We start from the raw sequence: 20,394 nt of genomic DNA on the forward strand, positions 1-20,394 counted from the left end.
AAGATTCTGAAATGACCCAATGGGCCATGGGTTTACACATCTGTAAACTCCTTCGTGACACAACACCTAGTTATTTGAGGGATTATTTATCTCTAGTCGTTTCTCCCAGACCCTTGCATTCTAAGTTGGCATGATCAGGTGCTCATCCATTTAAGTGTCATGTGATGGAACTCAAGAAATGGACCTCCTGTCATGCTATGCCTCTGGAACAACATTCTCCTTAAGATCCATACTGCTTGACTGTTCCCCTAGGTTTTGAGTCAGAGTAGGTTCCACACCTTTGTGGTATTTTAGTTTATGCTGTTTCTCTATACTTTCTAAATGTTTATCTTTGTATTTTCTATTGTTCTTTTGGCAAGCTGCCTGATCACCATAGATTAGACCAGCCTAGAAATCTTACATACCAATGTATACATGGTCTTTTACACAATAAAACTGCTTAACCACTAAAAAAAACCCTAAACTTCTGTCCTAATATTTTCCATTTGCAAGTGCTATACATCCTAGTTAATAATAACTAGCTTGTAATAGAGGCAGACTTCCGATTTTTTTAATTTCATGTTAGCTTCTATTCCATCTTTTCCACTCAAAAAGATGGTTTTTGGCAATTCACATTTACAGTAGACTGAAATTCCCTCATTTATAGCTTTAGGAGGGTGCTATGCTGATATAACTGTGCCTCCTTTCCCAATGAAGCCATTACATTTCTATTCCGTCTCTGCGTTCAATAACTGATCAGCTACCTGGGTACTAAGGTGTGAGAATTATCCCTTGGAATTTATGTGAAGGACCTGAACATTATGTAACCAAAAAAGCTTCTTTATAACAGCCTTACAGGTGAAGTCCACCATACTGCAGCCAAAACAATTATAGGCAAGAGAACATTATGTCTATGGTCACAAATGTTTTGTGATGAATTGAATAGTTAAGATTAACACACAAGTGAGATGTAGAGAAGATTGCCAAAGCTATTTTAAAAGTCCTTTATTAACTGAATATATAAAAAAGAGAAGTTTTCTATCATAGAAGAGCTCTGACTTCATGTGGAAACAAAACATTTTTACAAAGTGAAAAAATAAATATCTTTTTGGGAACAAGATTTATATGCTAATGTGCTATAAAAAAGTAGAGTTTTGATATTTGACAAAATGTCTGTGCAAAGAAACAAATGCATACACATATTACTGCTACATTAAGGCAATATGAAAAGTATATTTAGAAAGCCGCAGTAAAGTGACTTTTCTAGCTTTTATTTCAGCTAGTATTGCACATGATCATCTAGCTTTTAGTATTCTGTGGCATTCACTAGTTGACCAAAATCCAAAATGCTTAGGGAAAATAGGGATTGTAGCAGATGGTTTTAAGAAATTTAACACAACTGCATTTTAAGGAAACACTAAGATTATAGAATTCGAGGAACACTTCTTCAAACATAAGGCATATGAACAGAAACAGCTGAATTTTCTAAGGACAACAAATCTTTAGAAAATCAAAGTTACATTTTAAGTGTTTTATCCACATTTTCTTAGGTATCCAACAGGCTGCTGATTGACTCAAAAATTGATAATAAATTTTGCAAGTAATCTGATTGCAAGATCTGCTGAATAAACCCAGCTATTTGCTTAAAGCTTTGCAATCTTAATTTCTTAAGTGCACAGATTTAAAAATAGGTTTCTTACTTCAGTAAAAAAGCAGAAACAAAATTATACTACAATAGATGTACACATTAAAAACTAGTCTTTCTAAAAGATAAACGGGAATGGTCATGCTAACGTAATTTTTAAAACAATTTTAATAAAATGCATAAAACTGTTACTGCTGGATACTGCAGACAAAATTTTCATCATTTCTCTGAGAATATTGTTAATTTATTAATAATATTGTTTCAAATAACACAGGTTTGTCTACAAGTCAGTCACAGTATGTCCTCTAAAATTTATTCTAATAAGAGCTTGTTCATATTCTGCCTTTCCCAGTTTTGTCATGGTCCTTCCAGTAATTGCTGGCAGATGCAGAAGTGATAGTTCTTTTTTATCGGTAGAGTTGGAACTTTAGTGCAGTACTTTGGAAGTATGGGTTAGTTAAGAAACTAACACAGAGGTCATATTAGAGTCAAGTTAAGTAAGCTGGTGTGGGTAGGCAAATATACATGCTGCACGTGTTCTATTTCAGATCTGCAGACTGGACACATCTAGAAGGAAAACACAAGAGTAATGTTACCAACTGACTGTCCAGAGTAAGTTTAATTAGTCCTAATAAACAGAAAATGCTAATACACTATTGAAGTTTTTTTCATTAATGGATTTTATTTGCACACACACACCACACCCTATTACACAGCAAATGCTTTCTTCCAATGACTCCTTTCCAAAATCTACAAACAGGAATACAGAAATAATTAAAACTGTGTGGGGAACACAACATCTAAATGGCAACATAAAGTTAATAATTGTTTGTATACCTTCTGTCATCTAGTGACAGCCTGGATTTTTGTAGTAAAGAAATGGTACCAGAATGCCACTATCTTCTGCTACTTTTTCTAGCTTCCTATTCCTTCTCTCCCCAAGTGAGAGAGGAATTCTTCATAGTGCAGTGGTCCCCAACCTTACTAGCTTGGCAGCCCAACCCGGCACTGTGTGTGTGTATGAGAGAGAGAGAAAGAGAGTGGGGGAGCATGCACTTGAGTACACAGCTCTCTTTGTGTGAGCAGCATGCACGTGTCCTCCACTCACACAAATAGAGCTTCACGTGTGAGCAGAGGACACCTGTGCTTGAGCACAAAGCTCCACTCGCATGAGTAGAGGGAGCTCACCTGTGAAGCTCCATTCACATGAATGGAGCTTTGCGCCTGAGCACCCTGCTCGTGAGTGAGGTTTTGCACATGCACACTTGTCCATCACTCACGTAGCCCAATTTTGAACAGGACTTGGCCCAGCAATGGGCCATAGCACGAGGGTTGGGGACCCGTCATAATGATTGACCATATAAAGCCATTAGGTCAACTGCTGCAATAGTTGAGAAGCAGCGGATATCCCTCTTTCTCTTGCCCACCTGAAGTTGCTACAGCCTTGCAGATAACCTTTCACTACTTGGCACCTCTGCCTGAACCATTTATTTAAGTTACTGATTAAACACCTCTATGTTTCTATTTTAAGGAATTATTTTAGAGGACATAAAAATCTAATTATGGACTGATGCAGCTCCAAAATGTTGACGTATCTGGAAAAAATATTCTGGGTGTTCACTTAATGATTCATATATTTCTGGAGCTCAATTAAACATTTCTGATTCCAGTGAATTGACTTCCTGAAATATATGGACACATGGAACATCTGTACTGACCTGTTCTGGTAAAATATGAGGACAGAGATTCTAGAACTGGAACATATATCAACTTAGAACATTTTACATATTTACCCATATTTGGGTGCAGCTGTCTAGGAAACAATAAAATCCTAAGAAAATATTTCACTTGAATGCAACATTTACAAATTTCAATTAAAAGCTCCACTTTTTATATCTGTATGTTGTACATTAATCAACAGGGCCAGTAGTGCATTGGTAAATAAGGCTTATCCCTCTCTGTCTTCCATAGTGTCTTGTTTACATGGCTATACTTAGCCATTGAACTGATGTTTAAATCCTGCATTCAAAGTTATTGTATGCTTGTAAATTAAAGAATTTCCAGTATTTTTTGAACTTAAATCAAAACGTAATACTTTACTGTGGCAACTAATTTTATACCTACTTGTAGCTGTATGGCGCATGTCTCACAGCACACAGTGTGGCCACATGGACAAAATGTTGAATTTATTTCTTCTTCACAGCATGCCATGCATAGCAGAGACTCCTTAAACTTCCGTAGTTTTTCCTGAAGAGCTTTCATTTGCTGACAGTTGAGAGCCTCACAATTGTTGTTACAGTTCATACTGTTTTCTGACGATTTAAGAGGAGAACTGGGGGGGCTTTGGTCATTACTTGAAACTAGATCCACAATGCCAGCATTGTAAAGAGCTCGTCTTGCATGATCATAAGCTTCCTTAGATGTCCGCTTAATGTCAAATACATACTTTTTCCCAAGATTAATATTTTCTGTCAGGAACAAGGAAGCCAAGTGGCCCTTTAGGTCTCGGCTATATTGCATCATGACAGCGCTAGTAACAGTATCACACCTAGCAGGAAAAGAAGATATAAAAGAAACATGAATCAAACAACCTTTTCCCCCTTTATATCCCAAAACTAGTGAAATAAGAATGTGGTGGGGGGAGGGGGAGGGGAGAGCCATATGTGATATAAACAGATTTCAATGTTAGTGATTTAAAATGAATTTATTATCTGTTTGTTTGCAACATACTGAAACAGTTGTATGACAAACCATTTATATAATAGTATCAAGAACCTTGTAGTTGAACGTAACCTACAACTCTGTGTATGTGTGCATTTATATGTGTATAAATACATATATTTCTTCTCAGAAATACAAACCTGTAAAATGCATGTGTTTCTGTTATTGCTCTGTATAGTCCACTAGCTGCTCTGGTGCTGATCATCTTGAAAAGATGAACGATGCTGTTTCCTGATTCTTTAGTGACAGTTAAGTATACATTCTTCCCAGACTGTGTAGCCATCTGAACACCTGAATATGCAATCCTAAAGCAATGGGGAAAAAATGCAAAGAATGACACCATAATATTAAGCCCTAAAATACTGTTATCAAAACAAAAATAGACCAAGTAGACTGACAATGTAAAATTAACAACAAAATGTATATCTCCATGACTACTATCATTGACAGTAAAGATGAATTGACCATTTTTTGAAAGAAATGAAACTAGCTTTAATAGCTATGAAAATCTTTCTCAAAATGTCTACTTCTATAATACTTTGGTAGCAGATCTGAGATATAAAAAGAATCCCTGAATTTTCTGCAGTAAGGAATATCTTTAGTTATTTGCAGTTAGAATCTTTCCCATCCCCAAAAGTATATCTGAATGAAACAATACACAGTAAGAAATGTTCAATACCGTTAGGCTAGAGACTCAGTTAAACAGCTGCATACTTCAGAATCCTTTGGCTATTTACAAGCTTTTGATAAACGTTTTTCAGGCAGGACTTTCTGGTAATCACCTGTTGATGGGACTGAAGTCATCTGTACATCTGGAAATGCCTTCAGGGCCAATTCCAATAAAAAGTTTTTGCCCTTCGCTGTCTCTAACCGAATGCCATTCTACTCCATAGTTCTCTAGTGTTGACACAATCTGTAAAACTTGATATTCAGCTGAAACTTGGCTGAGACCTTCAAGATCCTTATGTTTTGCAATAATGCTGTGGATAAAAATATGAAATAGGTTAATCATAATCTTGTTTTATTTTATAATTTAAATATATTGATTTGCCACTATAAAATCCTAGATTTTATTCATAAAATCCTAAATTTTATTCATAAAATCCTAAATTTTATTTTATAACATTCATAAAATCCTAAATTTTATTTTATAACATTCATAAAATCCTAAATTTTATTGTGGGAACTCTTAAAACAGATTTTATACAATCCATAACTCTTTTAATTTAAATGTATAAAGAACATTGAGGATGTTATAATTTTACTGAATATATTATCAGTTATTTTGAAAAAATTAAATTTACTAAATCAACAGCATAACTTTTTATTTAAACCCTTATTAGGTTCAAGACAAAAGTTAATCACTTTGACTATTCTAATCAGCTCAAGGGTCAGAGGAAAGAAAGGGTATTTTCTCACAGAAAGCAACTTTCACAAATTAAAACCCTTGCATCTAATGAGCTCAGATGCACATTAAAGCAAAAAAAGAAGTGAAACTTACAGTAATTATTCTCATATACTCGTGTTGTATTAGAAGTTTAACAACAAAAGTTACCTGTCCAAAGTAGAAGAGGTAAGTTCTTTCATACAGAACTCTTCATAGTGGTATTTGGCAGTATTCTGATTATAATCACCAAACTTCAACTGGGCAAGCAAAGCACTTAATTCAACAGCACGTTCAGAAGAACACTGTAGATTACCAGACAGAAGGTCCTCCTCTATGTGCAGGAAAAACATATGCCTAAAACAAGAAATTCATTTTTGTAATGCAGAAATGAAACTTATCAACATTTAAGACTTGCTCAAATACTAGAAGAAATATTTACGCAAATAACTGAAAAGATACATTGTGAATAAAAATGGAACTACAAGATACCCCAGAGTAAATTGATCAGAATTTTTTTTAAAAAAGGTGTGAGTAAAATAACTGCATTTAGAATAAAATTGGAAGACAAAAAACCAGTAATATATTCAAATTTAGTTCCAGCCAAATAGTTCCATCATTACACACAAGAGCAGCTAATATTCAAGATTAATATTACTGTGTTTTTCCAAAAATAAGGCATGGTCTTATTTTCTTTTGAGACCCCCCCCCCCAAAAAAAGCACTTGGCCTCTCCAAAAATGAGGTATTATTATTTTTGAGGTGCTGGAGGCGGCGAGCGTGCTCACCTCATCGCTGCTGCTATGTTGCAATATTTTTTTGGGGGGGGGGCTTATTTTAGCAGATGTGCTCAAAAGCCCGATTGGGCTTATTGCCTCGGGAGGTCTTATTTTCGGGGAAACAGTAGAAAGCTGAGATTTTAATCCCTTAAAATATTTTTGGTAAAACACCAAACATACCTCCCTAAAACTATTAGCCAGGAAACTGCTATATGGTATATGCCATATTCTATACAAAAACTCAGAGAGTATCTTAGAAAAGAATGTGACATGATACAAACATTCAACTATACATAGAAAAATTCCAATATCCCATAATGTGAACATCTTAGGCTGAGAATATCATATTTTAGGAATATAACTCCAAATATACACTGAGCAATATCTCAGAACAATTTATTTGCGCCTATTAAAATTGAGGATTTTTGAGACCCGAATCTGGACTCATCACTTTTACCTTTTTGAATATGCCCAGTATTTAATATGAAACTCCTGCTGAGTGCCACCTGCTGACTGCCAATCTAATGCAATCTATAGCAACATCTTTTTAGAATAAACATTTAATTTTCTTCCACTCTTAATATTTGGGAGTAGCTGCATTTTATCTCAGTCCAAAGAAAGAATTGAACCAGATATGAAAACAGATATGGCTGGTTTATAGTACAGTGCCAACAAGCATACCAGAGCAAAGGCAAAGGTTTTACAAGCTCCAATTTTCACTGCTGATTAATCAGGGGAAAGGTTAACTTCGGATGTTCAACTCTGCTGCGTGCAGTTAACAATATTCAGCACTTATCTCAGAAAAAAAGCAATAGATTCTACAGCACTTAGATAAACAAACACTATCTAGTGCAGTAGTTTGATGTTTGGACTACAAATTACATATATTTCATTAGTTCAAATGTCTGATGAAACTATGATTTTAACTGCAGACATCCATTTGAACAAAGTAGCACATCTAATATAGCTCATTTCAAGTCCGATAAATTAAGCTAGGGGAGACATGATAGCAGTGTTCCAATATCTCAGGGGTTGCCACAAAGAAGAGGGAGTCAAACTATTCTCCAAGGCACCTGAGGGTAGAAGAAGCAATGGGTGGAAACTAATCAAGGAGAGAAGCAACTTAGAACTGAGGAGAAATTTCCTGACAGTTAGAACAATTAATCAGTGGAACAGCTTGCCTCCAGAAGTTGTGAATGCCCCAACACTGGAAGTCTTTAAGGAGATGTTGGATAGCCATTTGTCTGAAACGGTATAGGGTTTCCTGCCTAGGCCGGGGGTTGGACTAGAAGACCTCCAAGGTCCCTTCCAACTCTGCTATTGTATTGTATTATAGCAGGTCAAACTAAAGCTCTTCACTAAATAAGAAATCAGTTTGAGGTATCTTTTTTCAAAACCTTTATCCGTTTTTTTAATTTTTAGAAATTAAATCACCCCCCAAAAAAGTTACAGCAAACTGTATAAGTTCTTCAAGACAGTTTAACTACAAAAGCAGAACTTCTGTCGAGGCAACTGCGGCCGACCAATCAGGGACTGAATTTCTTAAGCATCTCCTCATTCTTCCAGGGAAGCAGCCGCTGATTTGATGGAACAGCCTAGCAGCTATTAACAAGGGTTACTTTCAGTCAATGACCTATAGTTACCTTGTTGTCGCTTTTCTGAGCACCAGACTTTCTTCCTTCAAGCCAGAGACTTTTACAGTTGCAAAATGAGTCACGCCCAGTAATGTTTGGGAGTCAGCTTTCAGACTATAATTCCTTTTGGAACCTAACTTGTTTTGGTTTTCTTACCAAACACGGATACCCACATTAGAGCAGTGAAAGAAATAGCCTATTTATATTTAGCATATTTTCTGTGTCAATAGTTTATTCAATTTCGTGCTGCCTCAAATCTATTTTCTTCAATCATTAGATAGGCGAAGCAAAAATGCTAACAATTGGGGGAAAATATACAAACTTGGAATCTCATTCTTTAGAAATACTCTAGCATTCATAACCTGTTGACGTGGGCAAAAAAAAAAACGCAGCTGATTTATTGACATGAGGGAATCTCAGGTTGGTATAAATCATGCTTTGCAGCTACTCCACAAAAATGTATAATACTGTGGAAGTCTTAGGCCACCATTAGATTTGTTGCTGTAGCAATGATTTAATGACACGTATATAATTATGTCTCAGTCTCCTTATCAGAACACAGCCAGAAAATACAGGAAATTTGTATGCAGTATCCAAAAAACAGGAAAAGGCAGAAAAAACAGCTTTCATAGGCTAAAGTAGCAATTATATAGTGACCTCTCCTTACACTTGAGCAACAGCACACACATGGCTACTGAAAACCTAAATGGAATGGAACACAAAGTACTGTCATTGCTACCACCTGTATGTGTTCCTCAATTCCATGCCAAAATGGCTGCTGTGCAAAAATCTCTATTATATATACCCAATTTGTGCAAGACATGCTTCGACATTAAACACACTACAGACATATGGTGTATGAGTGTATTTCATTGGAAGCTTGTTAATAAGACCAACTTTCAATCACATCATTCCAGCCAAAATGCCAAAGATCACAGAATTTGACAGGCGTAAAATCATACTTTTGCAATAGGAAAGCCACTCTCAAAGGAAATCAACAAATAAACCAGAAATTCAAGATGTGGTATTCAAGACCAAAAAAGAATTATAGATGGTCATTAAACCATCTTTGTTTGCTAAAACAAAGTTTTAGCACAATACTGTAATTATATTTTAAACAATAATTTGGGTTGCACTACACAGTGATGCACTATTACAAGGTCATAAGCAAACGATTCGGCAAGTATTCTACCATATAAAGGTAGAACAACAGAAGGTCTGGGCTCTTCAGGGATGTGGTAATTATAGCCAATCTGTCAGCTATAATTTTGATTCTGCACAGAGAAGGTGATTGATAGCCTCAATGAACCCTCAAACTATAAGTAAAGGATTTATGTAAAGAATAGTCTTCCATCATACATGCAGAAAACTTTCCAAAATTTTTGTAAAATGTTTACAAAAACTACTGGATAAATAAAGAACGTACACATTTAAGTTCAGACATGTTATAGTTCACAAACCACAAATAAAATAATAGTCTTCCAAATAATTGTTAAAAGTCAATGACAATTTTTGTGAGTACTTGTAAATCCAGTTTATAGTTATATATTTTAAAGAAAAAAACATCTGTTTTCTCTTTATAGCTTGAAACAGTCATTTGAGTATTACTGTAATATGACACAGACTAAGGGAGGAGTTCTGTAAACTGGAACACGGGGGAAGTTTCCTGTCTTGAACATTTTAAAATGACCTACAATAATACTGCGAAGAGGTTACTATCGGGCACTGGAGCCAATACTTTAAATTCCTTTTACTTCTAGAATGCCATAACTAAATGAACCATTGCCAAATCCATATAGGAACACTAACACCAATATTTTCAATAAGTAGACTAGAGCATTGCCTTGAATGTGTACTTTTTCCCAGTACAGTGTGCGCAATAAAAAGCATACCATAAAGCTAAGATCCACTGAGAAACTAAGACACCTTAAGTATTGCTGAAAGTTCAAATCAGTTACTCTATGGAGCCACAGACTGCAAAATAAATAACAGAAACCATTTTCAGTGAAGGTTTATTTCTTTTTTACCTTGTCTGCTCCTGCAAGATCAGATGTGGCTCCACAAAGAACTTGACCCGTAGTTTCAATCTGTGAGGAGGCAAGCCATCCATCTGTTGGAATATTCTATTTCTCAAATTCAGCCACAAGTTCTCTCCCTTGCTTCCTGTAAACTGGAGTCCGAAGTAATCAACTTCTATAATCCCCAGTCGCCTGCAAACCTATGATTACAAGTTAAACATCATCATAAACACTACTGTAATGAGCACTAGCGAAAGATGCTATAAGGTACCCATTTACTTAACAAGGTTACCTAAACACTTTCCCAATTATTACCAGCCGAGAGAGAGAATATTTTCGGAAGAACTAGTCAGCTCGGAGTTCTCTTATGGAAGCTAGTGACCTTCCTATCTAAAGCTTTCAAGGGGGTCCACAAAATTGCCGCCATAAAAATCCCAAAATATAATACTCTCCCTAGAGAATAACTTAAAATATGAACTTTTAACCTCGTGGATAGCAAAAGCACCAATTGCAGCAGCTGGAGCATCAAACCAGGAGTTTCAACTATACATGGAAACCAATGGCTCAAAATTAGGAGCAATAGCAATAATAGCAATAGCAGTAGACTTATATACCGCTTCATAGGGCTTTCAGCCCTCTCTAAGCGGTTTACAGAATCAGCATATTGCCCCCAACAACAATCCGGGTCCTCATTTTACCCACCTCGGAAGGATGGAAGGCTGAGTCAACCCTGAGCCGTGAGATTTGAACCGCTGAACTGCTGATCTATACATGGAACTATACATGGAAACCAATGGCTCAAAATTAGGAGCCTTCCAAAAAGGTGCTTCCCCCCCCCCCAAAAAAAAAAAGGCAATTGGGGCTTTACTTTTGAAAACGTTTCACTTCTCCCCCAAGAAGCTTCTTCGGTTCTACCTTTCCTTTCCCAGACAAAATAACCGAGAAAGTCTTTTTGGAAAAGGCACCTCTGGGACAGGATGATTGAGAACAGACATATCTCATGTTGGCTTAACAGACGCTCCCGCTTCCTTTCCGTGCCTCCCCTCCGCGCATCCCCCCCACAACAGGTCCACGAAGCCCGGCGGGATGTTCTCGAGCAGCCCCCAATTCAGGGGGGCGCCATCGTCTCCGCAAACGCCACGTGGCCAGTGCGGTTAAAACGGGGCTTAAGAGGGGATTTTTCCCGGTGTGTGAGTGCAGGGAGGGGGGGGGGATAACGAGCAAGCCAGCCAGCCGGCATCTCAGCGGAGCGGCTCCCAAGCAACGCGTGGGGAGGTGAAGAGCCTCAGCCCGGTGTCAACGCCGGGGAGGCGGATGGGGGGGAAAAGACAGGCACGTCCCCTTCCTTCTGGCTTCACCCGCAGCCACTGCATCGAGGCGTCGGTTGAGGGTCCCCGCCTCGCGCCAGCGCGAGCCACAGAGCGCGCGGGAGTGGGAGCGCGTGGCATCGGGAAGGAGCGTGGGAGGGAGGGAGGAGGGGGGGGGGAGGCCACGCGCCGGAGGAGCCCCTCCGCGAGCCCCCAACGTCCTCTCAGGTGCAAAGGGGAGGGGGTGGTGAAGGAAAGCGCGGCTTTTCACCTGGTTCAGGCAGTCTTCGCCATTGGCTTTGGCCTCCACCTCTACTTCCATCACCACCGCATCCGGCCTGGTCACATAGCACAGCATGGCCGCCTCTCGTCGCCAAGACGCGCCCCCCCTAAAGAGTCCCTGTTTGCCGTGTCGGTAACCCGCTAACGTTCTTTCCCCGCAACCCTTAAAAAAAAGTCCTTTCGGGGCTCTGAGGCTCGCCGGCGAAAGCGCTCCTTTATCGTCTCGGTCTCCCCTCCCTCCCACCCCCTCAGTCTCCGCCCCCAAGCGAAGCCCAGCCAATGAACACGCTGAAAAGCGGCGCTTGCCGCGAGAGAGCCTGGACCTGGAAGGCGGTTTGTTTTCACTCAAGAGATAGTGTCTCGGCTGTTGCGACAGAGACGTCTGGTTCCAAATGGTGCTGGTATGTGCGGGGCCAGAATAGGTGGCGGGAGGGGGAATAGGAACAAATGTCAAATGGAAATATCTAAAGTAGGGAAAATTAAAAGTGACGTGGAAGAGTTCCTGGGCGATCATATGCAGTGCACTTTCCCCCCCAAAGCAATGAGGGGAAATTTCACAGAAGACGAAAGCTCAAATACATATTCACCAGAAAATAAAGAGGAAACAGGCTGGCATACAGTTTGACAAAAAGCAGAAAGCATATGTTGAAATTGCCCATCTGCAAAACTAAGACATTTACTCTGACCAAAAGCTCTACTGCAATGTTTCTGTATGCTGAAAGCTTTAGAAGCTTTTCCACCTTAAAATCTTTTAAAAATATTTTTAATCCATAAATTCTGATCAAGATTACTAAGAAACAATCATTTTCATGGTGGTTTTTGGTCAGACTGAACTAATTTTCCATTTGCAAGGTTTTCTTGCTTGTTAATATTGCTTTGCAGAGCATCTTGATGGGCCAGTATTTCCACAAGGTTCAGAAACCAGCCAGAGACACTTCAGTGTGGTAACTCAGAGTAACTTGCATGCTTCAGCAGGAAGAATCTAAAAAGGAAGACTGCAGCATTAATAGCACTTATATACCACACTGATTTACAGCCCTCTCAAAATGATTTACAGAGCCAGCCTCTTGACCCCAACAATTTGGGTCCTCATTTTACCCACCTCAGAAGGATGGAAGGCTGAGTCAACCTGATCAATCACTGATTTAGTTTTAAGGGACTTTTCCCACTACTGTATTGAGGTACTGTCCATGTAATCTTAAATTAGCAAACAACAACAACAAACAAACAAACAAAAAAACCATCCAGCATGAAACTTTCCAATTTTTATCCTGCCTCTATTGCCTCTGTTCCCAGATGGTGCCAATCTTAATGTAATGGCTTGCAATAGGCTGCTTCTTCTGATGTGTTTGACTCCCCCAATTTAGCTAACTGCACAGGAATTCCCAGCAGCTTCCCCATACAAGTACTGGCAAGACCCAACACAACTAGCTTTTAAGATCAGCCAAGGTCAGTTAAATGCTGCCAACCTCTAAGGCTATTGTTACTCAAGAATTGGAATTCCATTGGCAAAAAAATAAATAAAAATGCAAAGCAATCTCATTTTCTCCATCCAAGAGCCACTTGTTTTTTGTTTGTGTTTCTGTGTGTGCCTGGGAATCATGTTAATTCCTAGCAATTGCTTGGACTAGTCCCTGCAGTTTTCCTGGCAAGATTTCAGAAGTGATTTGCCATTGTTTGCTTCCTAGCACAGAGAGAGAGAGAGAGAGAGACTGGGCCACAGTCACAGTCTCCTGATTTCTAGTGCCTTAACCATTACACCAAATTGACTCTCCACTGGTTCTTTACAAACTTAAGTAAACACTACAGGAAGTATCTCTTAGTTTCAACAGGTAATAGTTCTCATATATACTTAAATATTTCTAATGTTGATACAATCTTTTAAAAGGTAGAGCTTCTACACTGAATAAGTGTGCAGAAATCTCACTTTATAAACAGGAAAGTAGTTTTTTTTATAATATATACTTTTGGAAGGTAAATGGGCTTGTTTTGAAGACACAGTCCTTTATTTAAGTATTGACATGTATGTACATGTTAATTAATTGCTAATATTTAGGTTTATTGCTATCTTTTAATTACACTTTATTTTGAACAAGACTTTAGATTTTAATAGATGTGGTTTTAATAGATTTTATTCTAGAAATGTTCTAATAAAGTCAAATAATTTTACAGATGTTAAATTTGTTGTTAATTACCATACTTGACTATAATAAATATTACATTTCTTTTTTTCCCCTGATTTTTCCCCCAACTAGTATGCAAATGAAAAGAAGGTTGTTTCTATCTTTATTCAATAATATGTAGTTTTAAATTCTATTCATATTACTTGAAAATGAATCAGGGGATTTATTTCAGGGAAGACTATATAGGACAGTAAATAACAGATGACTCTGCATTTAATTTCATCTGCTATATAAAAAAGCTAACAATCACAGGGCTAGGAAACATATAACAAATCTAACTCAATATATAATCCACGCACATATTTATGATATTATTCTACAAATAAACCTGCACAATGTTTCATTCTGTTTATCTATATAAATCAACTCTATTTGTGAATTCCCAATGTGTCTTACAAGGCACCAAAGCTGTTGTGAAATAAATTATATGCCTAGTTATTATACCCTCAGCAAAATCAAATGTACAAATGATATTCATCACTTGCTATGCCAATGCAATGTGACTGAGGACATATTAGGCAAATACTCAAAATGATTTGGACAACTGTTCCTGTATAACATTGATAGAAACTAGCTACAGCTAAATGAAAGCTGAAACTAAAACTATAGCAATTTATACAATGCAATGAACAGAAAACAAAAAAAGTGAGATGTTATCATTAGAAAAGAATTCCATCCCAAATCTCTCACTCCCTCTGATCTTAACATACTCTTAAGAATCTCACACAGCATTGCAAAATTGAACCATAGAACCATAGGGCTTGGAGCTATTAGATTCCCAACTTACAAATAAAATACAAAGTTAAGGATTTGGTGTATGACTGAAATTTTCAAGTATCTTTACAGGGAGCAAAAAATATAACAACTGTTAAGGGCAAACTCATGTTAAATTAATAAAGTTTCTTCAAATCAACCTTAAGTAGGATATTTCCAGTAGTAGATATAGAAGTGGTTTGCCCTTTTCTTCTTTTGGGATTTTTAAAAATATCCTAAGTCCACAGCATGTTAAGTAATAAATAAAGCATGTTAAATAAAAGGAGGTGGAATCGGAGAGGGAAAACTGATCTGAAATTGAAGTCTTAAAAGCCTTACATCACTAAATCCAAGATGCATACTGGAGAAGACACAGAATTAAATGGATTGCAATTTCCACTACATATTTTGTAAGTTTCCATATTAATTTACACATTACATTTAAGATTGCTGAAACAGGAAAAAAAAACCCACACACAAAATTGCTGATTGACCTATTTTTAAAATGTAAATTCAGGTGTTATTCAGATTAACAAAGCCAGAAAACTCCTGCAAATGATTACCAAGTTTATGAAGCTTATGAAGTAATGTGAATAATATGGCTAAATGTTGCAAGGTATATACTTTTTCATTTCCAACCTCTGCCTCTAAAATATTCATTGGTTAAGCATCTCCTACTGTACTTATGGTATTGAAATAAAAGGAAAAGTATTTCAAGTTAATGTTACATGTGATTTTATTTTATTTTCCTCAAGAGAATAAGAGGCAATAAGTTTCAAGTTTATGTTTTTATATGCGGATTTGCTGATAATAGATTTACACAATTATAAAAGTACGCAAGAGAAACATTTCCATTTTGAATGGAATCCATTTGCCTAATTGTTGAGAAAAAGTTATAAAAACAGATTACACATCATTATTCAGTAACAGACTCTGTTCTATTACTCTTGTTTTACCATTAGCAAAAAATGATCAATCAAATCATTACCTTTAATGTAATTTGAAAAATATTTTTAAATTTCATGCTGCTGACACTAAGGGCCTAAATGCCACAACTTTCTCACATGTGGTTTCACTAATATCTCCAAAAGAAAGGCAAGGAAACACCAGTGATAAAATGTGTGCGCAATGATCCTGTGGTGTAAACTATTCCTCTCTTCTGTGTGATATCAAAATACACAGAATGCATTTATTTAATATGCATTGCATTCTAGGTCATCATTAAGAGCAAACTGCAACATTGTTTTTGTTCATTTATTTACCAAATTTCTACAGTCTCATTTAACCATCTCATCTAAGTGACTCTTTATCAACAACATAGTGAAAGAATATTAAACATGGACTAAAAGCAGAGTTAAAATAAAATAAAAATAAGGTTGAAATTTACAAGTTAAAAGTGACAAAGTAGAAAAAATCGTGGCACGACAAAACCGCGGTCCACTAAAGCGTGCCCGATTAAAGCGTGTTGCTGACGTCATCAGCAGCACGACAACAACGACCGCAGAGAAAAAAGGGCGCTTTAAAAAGCGCTTTTAAAGCAAGCCGATTCACGTAAAGGTAAGGGTTAGGGTTAGGGTTAGGTTAAGGGTTGGGTTAGGTTTAGGGTTACGTTAAGCGTTAGGGTTAGGGTTAGGGTTAAGGGTTAGCGTTAGGTTAAGGGTTAGGTTTAGGGTTAAGTTTGGGGGGGTTAGGTTTAGGTTTACGTGTTAATTTTAGCTTTACCGCTCACAGCGTGCTGTTTTCGTCACGCTGTGATGACCGAGGGCACACCACCGATTATGTAAGAAGGTTTACATATCAGGCATTAACCCTAGCTTCATTTAACACAGTATTCCAAAAGAAACGACAGTTGCTATCAGCAGTTTATTTCCTAATGAAAGGAAAACTTCCACTGTTTGGGTTCAAAAGCTCTTAGTACTAAGATTTTGAAAAATTAAGTTTGGAAAAAGCATTTTATATTGTAGCCCATTCTTTCTTTGCAGTGAAAGATGGGTTGGCCTTTTCCTTTCCAAGCTAACATAAATCCGAGAATGAATTGCCTTTCAAAACTTTCTGAATTCTAGCTTGGATCAAGAAACGAATCTACCACAAGCATTACATAGGTTGCTGCAAAGTTAATTTCTTTTTCATTATGGAATAACAACTAATATTGGGTTGATGAAAGAAATATGGGTTCACACTTCTGGGTTCAGCTCCAAGTGGGGAAAAAGACACTGGAGACATGGAGGCTGCTTGGAAAGATGGTTTATTGTTGGACAGGGCCACATGGCTTGAGCCCTGTACAGAAAAGGTGATCACATGCTTCAATGTTGATGGAGAAGAAGAGAAGGGCTGAGGGAGGGGCTTGCTAGGCTTTTTATAACCTGTTCAGTCCCACCTCTCTGTTTCCTGTTCCTGTGTAAGAAATGTATTCTGATTGGTTGTTAGGCTCCCATAGGGCCATGCAGGGGCAACTCTCTGAGCTGTGTTTTGAATCCAGGTTTAGTTGAGTTCTCAGATGCCATGTGGTCAGTTGAGTAAAGGGCCAATATTATCATGCCTTTACTCCCATCCCCCCTGGGGCTGCAGTGGAGAAGTCTTTATTATGTAAAAGGGACTAGCTTGGCCTTCTTAATGGCCCATTAACAGTGGGGATGGGCAGGAAGCTACAGGCAACTATTCTGTCTTTTAAAGCATGTTTCCTTCTTTTCATATCCAGAGAAATATTCTGCCTTTTCAATATTTCCTAGGATATTTCATTTTTCTGGGAGAGGGCTGGGTAATAACTTCCCACAGAGTCAGGTAAAGTACCTCCAATCTTTTGAGGTCAGAGTGACAGTAATAAAAAGGCTGCCATAAGACTGCTATCCCATTCACAAAACATTTCCTGGGTGGTTATGATCAGTCATAAAGCACCAATTTACCAGAAGACAAACCGCTGAAAGCATAACGCCAGTTACTTGCTTTGGTATCTGGTTTGTCATTTAAAAAAAACACCAATTACCCTTAAATATTAAGGTCAGGTAGAACCCTGGCAGGCACCTATGGGAGTGAATGGGTAGTGAGGAGGCACATGGTTAGGATCAGCTGCAACAACCCTAATAGAAACAGAAACACCTGGTAGGATTATCCTTGCTGGTAAAGTCAAAGAGAGTAGGGGGAAGCGAAGAGTAATGTGACAGGTGGTGCAGGCAATTAATATAGAGCAGGTGTAGCTCAGCAAGTAGAATGGAAACAATCCACCTGGGAAAAGAAAAGTCTTCATCAGGGAAAAGATATTGAAAAAGCACTTCTGTACTGTTGTCACAAATTATACAGCCAAACAGATATTGAGACAAGTTCAAAGGTCCTCCTCTAGATACTAGAGAAGAATACTGACTCGATGAATAGATCTGAGATGATATCCCTAATCTCTAGCCATGCTGATACCGAACAGCACCAATTTAGTAGGAACAATACAAGAGTCATCAGTCACCTGCCACGCTCACAGGTTTATTGAAGCCTGGCACTCCACAAGTAATTCCATCAATAGATATATTGACCAACAACCATCTTAGGAACCCAAGGATTCAAGTTAATTGCACAACCAAGTCGTGACCCGACAAATGCGCACCCGACAACAGTGCGCCGACAAAACCGCAGCGATAAAACCGTGACATTGACAGTGCGCCCACAAAGGCACGCCAACAAAAGAGTGCCAACAGAAGCACAATTAGGGTTAAGGTAAGGGTTAGGGTAAGGGTTAGGGTAAGGGTTAGGGTTAGGTTCAGGGTTAGGTTCAGGGTTAGGTTCAGGGTTAGGTTTAGGGTTAGGTTTAGGGTTAGGGTTAGAGCGCGCTTCTGTCAGCGCGCTGTTGTCGGTGTCCTGCGCTCATTCATCGGTGCGATTTCGAACTTGCGGTTTTCTTGCCGCGGTTTCGTCGGCGCGCTTTTGTTGAGCGCGCATTTGTCGGTGAACCCAACGAAGCAGCAACAGCACTGACCTTCAATTGACCCTCTTAAACCCCTAAACCAGCACTTCCCAATGACCCTCACCTGACATGACCCACACATGACCTCTCACAAGACCCATCACAAGACCCTCACTTGTGACCCATCACAAGACCCTCACTTGTGACCCATCACAAGACCCATGACCTAATGTGACCATCACCTGATGTGACCTCACAATCATAAGACCTACTAGCCACATGTAGCCCTTATAAGCAGAACACCAACACTGGCATCCCTTAAATTATACTGAAGATATTACCTAGGTTGGTAATGAAATGTTTGGAAACCAACCTACAAGGTTGGAGAATGAACCTCCACCCTCAATGTACATCTCTTGTCAGACAATAGGCAAGATGTATAGAAATATCTGGGAAGTCTAGCAGTGGTAGACTATTGTACTTCATGTAAGCAAGTAGCACCTTCTCTGTTGTTCCTACAGTACCTCTTCATCATTCTAGACATCATTATTCTCAATAGGGGATTTTTAGCATCACATAAAACAGGCAGCTCACCCTGCCCTTCCATGGTTGAGTAAACCAATTTGATGAGGTCTAAACGCAAGTTTTAGACAATATCTAGTCATCTGATAATTTAGAATGTTTTGATCAGTTTGATGTTCCACATACTAAGCATTCTTATGAAAAGGCACCTCTAGCAAAACACAGTTGTCCTTTAAACCTAGTGTAGTTTGAATGTTAAATCTACAGTGTGGTGCCTATGTTTAAGATAGCATTAAATAAGATTAGATTGAAATCCCCATTGGGTTGTTTTTTTTTCTTTCTTTCAAACCAACCTATTTAAAAGACTGAATTATCTTTGTAAGATAACAAATCCCCAAGAGGATGGGAAATATCCAAATTCTATTAATGCTTATTCTAATTCTATTTTTTTTAAAAGGCAACACAATGTCTGTTTGTCAATTATGCTTTAATGTTTCCATCCCTCCAGCCAAACGCAAAGTAATTTAAAATCTGAAAATACACCCTCTTTGCTTATTGAGTTTTACCATGTGAGTCTGTGGTAATTAATAGGCTGCTGCTTTTAGGTCTAATAGCTGTGCCTTTGACAGCTGCATGACAAGTAAAATTTCAGGAATTGTTTTGACAATATCTATTTGAATATTCACCTGTTAAAAGGCAGACTCTTCCAAAAGAAAATGAGAACACTGCAGTCCTGTTTGCAAATTGGTACATTGACATGCAGTACTGTATTATGCAATATGCAGAATGCTACACCATGAGAATTTGAAATGAAACAGGAATTGTGTTAATGAGTGCCAGGTGAATTCTAGAATTTTAACTTGCTAGCAATCTACGGTACATTTTGGAAATCCTTCTGTATGAGATTAACCACCACAAAATCTGAATATGGTGTGTTACTATATTATATAATAGCTTTTGTGTTCTATCACTAAACTTTTACACTGCTATTTCAAAAGACAGATGGATGAATTAACACTAGTGAGTCTCATGTTCTTTCCAACTTGCTGGAATTCTGTACTACAGAATTCAATATTTGTACCGAAGAAAATATGGCAAACAGTTGCATTTATTGACCTGAAGAGGTACGGTATTATCATTGCTAAAGTTCCTTGAGACTATAGGTTACTGACTGAAGACATGTGCTTTTCATTAGCACAGAGCAGACACAAATCAAAGCTTGGAAAATGGCATATTGCCATACCATCACTCATCATTGTTTAAACAGTGAATTTGTTATGAGGGAACAATAGCCCTCTC

At 38.0% G+C, this 20,394-nt stretch overlaps 1 protein-coding gene across 1 annotated transcript; it reads right to left on the minus strand.

Annotated features, from left to right (window-relative positions):
• Positions 1-969: 969 nt before the first annotated feature.
• MYLIP (myosin regulatory light chain interacting protein) lies at positions 970-11,954 on the minus strand. Its single transcript, XM_032223255.1, has 7 exons — positions 11,738-11,954; positions 10,169-10,359; positions 5,901-6,086; positions 5,128-5,325; positions 4,486-4,650; positions 3,749-4,172; positions 970-2,191 (listed from the first exon to the last, which is right to left on the minus strand). The coding sequence occupies exons 1-7, from the start codon at positions 11,822-11,824 to the stop codon at positions 2,102-2,104; spliced, it is 1,341 nt and encodes a 446-aa protein (XP_032079146.1). The 5' UTR covers positions 11,825-11,954; the 3' UTR covers positions 970-2,101.
• Positions 11,955-20,394: the final 8,440 nt, after the last annotated feature.

This window comes from Thamnophis elegans, chromosome 8 (genome assembly GCF_009769535.1).
Source record: "Thamnophis elegans isolate rThaEle1 chromosome 8, rThaEle1.pri, whole genome shotgun sequence".
NCBI lineage: Eukaryota > Metazoa > Chordata > Lepidosauria > Squamata > Colubridae > Thamnophis > Thamnophis elegans.